The sequence below is a fragment of the Bison bison genome, unplaced genomic scaffold (genome assembly GCF_000754665.1).
Source record: "Bison bison bison isolate TAMUID 2011002044 unplaced genomic scaffold, Bison_UMD1.0 scf7180017864485, whole genome shotgun sequence".
In the NCBI taxonomy this organism is placed as follows: Eukaryota; Metazoa; Chordata; class Mammalia; order Artiodactyla; family Bovidae; genus Bison; species Bison bison.
Genome location: NW_011495045.1, coordinates 5,045,874 through 5,052,287, shown reverse-complemented (window position 1 = coordinate 5,052,287; position 6,414 = coordinate 5,045,874). Strand labels below are relative to the sequence as shown.

General features: G+C 46.5%; 1 protein-coding gene across 1 annotated transcript in view; it reads left to right on the top strand.

Moving 5' to 3' along the window:
• Positions 1–4,909, top strand: part of POU2AF1 (POU class 2 associating factor 1) — a 25,132-nt gene extending 20,223 nt beyond the window's left edge. Inside the window, exon 5 of the mRNA XM_010862862.1 lies at positions 2,791–4,909. Within this exon, the coding sequence (XP_010861164.1) occupies positions 2,791–3,105 (315 nt within the window). The 3' untranslated portion in view covers positions 3,106–4,909. The remainder of the gene's footprint in view (positions 1–2,790) is intronic.
• The last annotated feature ends 1,505 nt before the right edge of the window (positions 4,910–6,414 follow it).

Here is a 6,414-nt window from a genome sequence, read left to right as displayed (position 1 = left end):
CCTGTCCTCCAGGGCGGGGCTTAAGGCGATCTGACATTAGAGGCAGAACTCAAAAAACTACCCTGTAGGTGGTTCTCACTCCACCAAAAGTATGGTTTTCTCAAAAGTTGTATCACATGTTGCTCAGCCTATGAATTTTCTTACAAACCCCATTATTGGCTGAATGGTCCAGGGAGGCCACCTGCCTGCTGGTCTGCCCTATCTACCCTGCTGCCTCAGATATGCTGAGTCTCAGGGATGGGTCTCAGTTTTTCCTGAATGGGGAACCGGGTGATGTTTGCATGGAGTCTCTTGCCAGAGCCAGCCTTTCCTTTCTACTCAGATGATTTAGGGGGTGATTATTCACCCAATAATGGGATTTTTCAGAGAATTTCTAGGCTGAGCAACACATGACACAACTTTTCAGAAAACTACTTTCGATGGAGAGAGACCCACCTGCAGGGTAATTTTTTGAGTTCCATCTCTGGTGTCAGATCATCTGACACTCTGCCCCTTCATTCACTAGCTCTGTGACCCCAAGCACAGTGATTTAATGGTCTGAATCTCAGTGTTCTCATCTGTAAAATGGGAATGCTAACGAAAGGGTTGATGTCATGAGCGATGGCCTGATGCACTTAGGCTGCTTAGAACACTTCCTGAGCTCAGCCTGGTTTCCAGAATACAGAAAGCACTCAATAGACACGAGTTATTATGATTGCCTCAAAGTTGACCAACAGCATTAACCAAGTGCTATCTTCAAGTGCTGGATAGGGAAGGGTTTGCTCCCCTAGGAATGTAGGAAGGAAGAGAAATAGTTTTATGTGAATGCTGCCTGTTTAACCAAAGGAATGGGAAGCCCCCAGGTGTTCAGAGGGGAAAAGACCAGTGGTTACAGCCATATCCAGCACCAGTCCAAGGGAGGCTGTGGGAGGCAGAGCGAGGCTCTCATGAGTCACTGCAGAGCACACCCATGATGATGGAGCTTGCTTTGGTCCCCCAAGCCCATCTGTTTACCTCAAGGTCCAGTGTCATCCTGAAGCTCCTCCCCTTCAAGCACCATCCAGGCCTGGGTTGCAGGACCCTCCCCCTTCACGCCCACCCGCTGCTCAGCAAACCAGTGGTAGGACCTGAGTGATGGTGGATGGGAAGCAGTTCATTCAATACCCTTCCCAGGCAGCTCATTTCAATATCGGAGGCCTGGGGTGGGGGTGGGGAGTGGTGGACACAGTGGTTCCCAACCATTTCAGGACTAGGAATTCCTTTCATTATTTATCCTTTTCATCAATCCCACCTCTTGCTTTGAAAAGTTCTGTGTATCAAACAAACCATATTTATTAAGAAATAATTTATTTGTCTTGCCATTTTGTAAATTAACTCATCAAAGCTGGTTAGAGCTAACAATTTCCACTCCTGATCTGCAGGAGATAAGACCTGTATGATGGGTTGATGTAATTCTATCCCTGAGCCAAGATACCTGCGGTGGGAGTTGAAATGCCCAGGTTTATGTAGGATTTCCATTTGGATTTTTTAAATACTAGAAGTGATAAGGCTTTGTTGGGAGGCTGAAAGTCCTCTGAGACCCTTTCCGGCTCTATTATTCTATAGAAAAATACCCTAAAGCCTTGCTACTCAAACTGTGGTCCTTCAACCAGCTGCATTGGCATCACCTGGGATCCTATTAGACATGCAGAATCCAGGTCTGATCAGACCTCCTGTACCAGAATATGCATTGCAGCAAGGTCCCAGAAGATTGAAATAAGCTCTTCCCCAGTGGTAAAGAATCCGCCTGCCAATGCAGGAGACACAAGAGACGTGGGTTGGATCCCCAGGTAGGGAAGATCCCCTGGAGTAGGAAATGGGAACCTGCTTCATTATTGTTGCCTGGATAATTCCATGGACAGAGGAGCCTGGTTGGCCACAAAGAGTCGGACATGACTGAACACACAGTACTAATGACTCTAATAGTTTGTTCTCAAGACACAGCGGCCACTGGAGGAAATGTGGCAGGGGACAGAGGGTGATGGGGGAGGTTTTGGCCTCTCACACACACATCATTCCATGCAAAGACAGTCTTCTCCTACCTCCTTTCTTATCAGTGGTATCCAGGCCCTGGTTTTGGCAGCTTGAGCTGGGATTTGTAGGATGGCTGCCATGCAGGTGAAAGATACTGTTTACAGAGTGCCTGGGAGAATGGCTCTGACCTTTCGAGGTCTCTGGAAAGGGCACAGGAGGCCCAGCTAAGCAGCAGCAGAGGATGAGGTAATGGGAGGCTAGTGGAGCTGAGCTCAAGGGGTCCTCAGAATCCCAAACCTGCTGTGTGGAGCCAGGACGGTCTTTGTGTCTAGGCACAGTAGTGGCCACTTGGCAATACAGCTGCTATGCTGTGTGATGGGCTTATTGTTTAATATGCTGTTTTATCATTGATTTTAAGATGTATGTCACCCCTGCACACATATTTTGATATCTCTGAAATCTGGGTGCATTTTATATTCAATGAAATCTGGAAAAGCATCTGTTCTTCGCTCAGCCTGGTGATGTCAGTCCTTTGGGTAATCTGTTTTACAGATCAGAAAACAGAGGCTTCAGGTGGGGAAGTATGAGAGGGCATATACCTAGTGAGTGACAGGGAAAGGGATGTGGAAGTTTGTCTGGCTTCTCCCTTGGGGGAGACTTTGTGCAGGGGAAGGCAGAGCCCTCTGGAATGAGATGGGAGGACAGGGCTGACGTGAGGCAAACAGAGATCCCCACAAGAACCGAGGTGAGCAGTGGGTACCCGGGGCTGCTAACCACCCTGTGTCTTCCCCATCACAGACGAGGAGTGCTGCCGCGCCCACCGTGGGGCCCCCGCTGGAGGGGCCCGAGCACCAGGCCCCCCTCACCTACTTCCCGTGGCCTCAGCCGCTGTCCACGCTGCCCACCTCCACCCTGCAGTACCAGCCTCCAGCCCCAGCCCTGCCTGGGCCCCAGTTTGTCCAGCTCCCGATCTCCATTCCCGAGCCAGTCCTCCCGGACGCCGAGGACCCCAGGAGAGCCATCGGTTCCCTGACCATCGACAAGCTGCTTTTGGAGGAAGAAGATAGCGACACCTACGCGCTCAACCACACGCTGTCTGTGGAAGGCTTTTAGGGCCGGCGCCCACCAGAGCCTCCTGTTCAGCACCCTGTTCCCTGAAACTGGGATTTAAAAATGAGCCTGGGATCAAACCCTCAGATTCATTTCTGCGTTAAGTTGCCATTTCATAACTACACTTTCTACCGCAAACTAGAATTGCAAACCAGACTTTCTCCCACCCTCTCTCCCTCCTTCCCTCCCTCCCCGTCTTTCTCACTTGCCCTTTCTTCTTTCTTTTTCCATTTCAGTTCCCTTTGGGGAAGGAATTAGGGATTTTAAAGATAAGATTTGACGCCAGATGTTGCCTAATTTCTGTGGCCCAGGGTTTTCACTTGTGTCACATTCCCTTCCTGGAGAAGGCCCCTTTCTCCAGTGCCCCCTGCTTCACAGTAGCAGCAGCCCCACTGAGCCGTCTGCAGGCAGTGACGTCCCGTGCTTTGCCATTTTGAGATGGACGGGGTGCCCTGTGAGAAGACCAGCTCTGCCAGCATCTCCAAGGGCTGAACCAACGCCGGAGGCCTTGAGTGTCAGTTCCCACAATTGCTCCTTTGTCTGCTGTTCTCAGCTTTGGCCAGCTCTACAGTCTAGGCAGCAGGGTCTCAAGGCCTGGGGCTCAGCGAGGTGATGGGTGGAGGGTGGGGGGTGGGAAGGGACATCAGAGTGGGTTGGGGCTGGACCAGTGGGGTGGGTGGGGTGGACAGAAGAGGGATGGGGATTTAGAGTGTGTACTTGGGGGAGGGCGTAGGGGCAGGGGAGAGCAGAAGGACTGAGGAATGGTTTGCTTTAATTACTTGGTTATAAAGAAGGGGACTGCACTTGAGAAAAATATAGCTTTAATAGATAGTTTTGCTGCTCTCCTTGAGGATACTTGCAAGGAGAGCTGAGCTTTCATAAACAGAATGATGTATATGCCTTTCCATGTTCAGACCCGGCGGGGCTGAGTGCCAGCCAAGATCCACTGAGACCATGGTGACTGGTGGCACCACTGGCCAATGTGCCTCTTGAACTTCCACAGACCACCCTTATGTGGAGTCAACACCTCCCCGCCAAGCACCATCCTTCCTGGGGCTTCTAGAGCCTCAGTCAGAAGGACCGCAAGGTTTCATTTCCATTTTTGTTTTTATTTTTTTGCTGGAGAAACATCAGATGTGCAGGGGCCCAACGCAGTGGCCACCAGAGTGCTCATCTCCCCACAATGGCCGTATTCGTGGGAAACTAGCATTATTTGGAGGACTCCATATAGAAGTAGTGGACTCTTCTGGGGAATGACATAGATTTACTATTTTAAATAACATTTTGGAGAAAAATTGCCTTTTTTTTTGGGATTTTTTTTTCTGCTTTGGGTTTATTTTTGACTTAACTTTCTGGTATCTGCCTAAAGTCCCCAAAACAGATATCTTGAATTGTTTTATTCAGACTTAATCTTTTTTAGATTTAAAAGGTTAAAATAGCATTTTAGATAACAAATTTCCATCTTTGTCGGCAGTGGTGTGAGTAGGCAAGAGAGAAGGGAGTCTCGGGCCTGTTTGATCAAAAGCCCTGGTTTCCTATAAAAAACACTATGCAAGATTATCCCACTTACTATTGGAAGCTTTGAGAAGGTGCAGAAGCAGCCTCTATTAGGGAGTTTAAGTCGGCATAACTAGCAAAGAAATAAAATAGAATACTTGACATATTTGCTAAGATTTAAGACGTGTTTTTTTTTTTTTTTTCTTCTTCTTTTCTTGAAGTCAGATACCTTGGTTGTAACCATCCATCTAAGTTTCTTCCTGAGGTTTTCTGTTAAGATGGACACATTTTCAATAAAGATTTGCTCAGACTTTTCTGTGCTGAAGTGTTTTATTTCTTATCAGATTAATCTCCTTAGCTTGCAGTTCCATGTCAGGCAGTGTCATTCAAGGAAGGAGCTTATACTAGTCTTGTTGACTTTGCAACGTGACCAGCTGCCAGGGAAGATAAGTGTAGCCCCACTGTGCTTGCAGCCCAGTTCTTCCAAGCAAAACATGCAAAGTCAGGAGGCTTGGTGTCCGGAAGAGCGGGGCTCTGAGAAAAAGAAGCAAATCTTTTTAACCCTATCACTCTTCCTCTTATCCGTCGTACATGAGTACCTGCTCATGATGCTGGGTGTCCAGGGATAAATCAGCCCCTGGCACTTCCACAGCAGGTTCTTAGAGTCCACCGATCAGAACCCAGGGACATGTGACATGGTGCCAAGTGCTATGCCCAAAGGAGGCCAATCTCTTCTTAGGACCAGACATCACAATGAAATGGGATCTCTAGAAGCCAGCCAGCCTCCTCTAACACCAGTCCGTGGCATGAGTCACATTTTGGAGGGGTCGCCTTTTCCTGGTGATTTTCTGAGTTACTGAGAATTTCTGAGCTCACTGCCTTCATTGGTATTATGTACTGGGGTGATTGTCTTTTTTTTTTTTTTTTTTTAATGATCTACTTTATTCTGCTGTGTCCTTTATTTCCAGTTTGGGGGGACAAAAATACATCTGTTATTTGCCTCACTTTAGATTATCACCACCACTGTCTTCTTTTTTTTTTTTCTTCATGTAGATCATAATCCAGAAAAAAGACCTGGAAGGAAAGGGATTTGAGGCTCTTTTCTCTAGATTTACTAAGGCGCAACTGAAGGGGAAGACCTTTTAAAAACACTTCGCAGCCCTCACTCGCCCTTGATGTGATGAAGGGTGAACCACTTGCCCTACAACATGAAGAGAACGACTAGTTTTGTATAGATTGGTGCTTTACAGGATTCTGATTCACAAGTGTGTCCACTTTCAACGTGAAAATAGGGATCAAGGAGAAGATGAGTATGTGATAGGATGAAGAGGCCGGACATACGCAAAATCATGAAATTGCACGGCCAAGTGACTCAAATTCTCCAAACATTATTTTGTACGCACATGTAAGTGGAAGTTTGAAGACATATTCTCGAGCTAAACTTGAATTTTTGAAATCAGACATCATAGATAACTTATTTTTTACAAACTTACTTCCAATATGAGGCAATCAATAATTCCTCATTGAATTTAGTTAACTTGGGAGATCATTCCATTCCATTTAAGAAATACTGAATGGAAGATTGCAATTGATTATAATAGATTCTCCTTTAGTAGACTTACAGATATGTGATGTTTCTCAGGTTTTTTTTTTTTTGAATGTTGGGTAGGAACTTTCATAAATTGGTGTTCCTAATCTATTTGTGAGTTTTTTCCAAGTACAGCTATGACTACTGTGAGAGGGTTTAAAATTTTTAAATTTTGGTAAGAACACTTAGATTTATCCTCAAAGCATTTTTTGACAATAAAATATTGC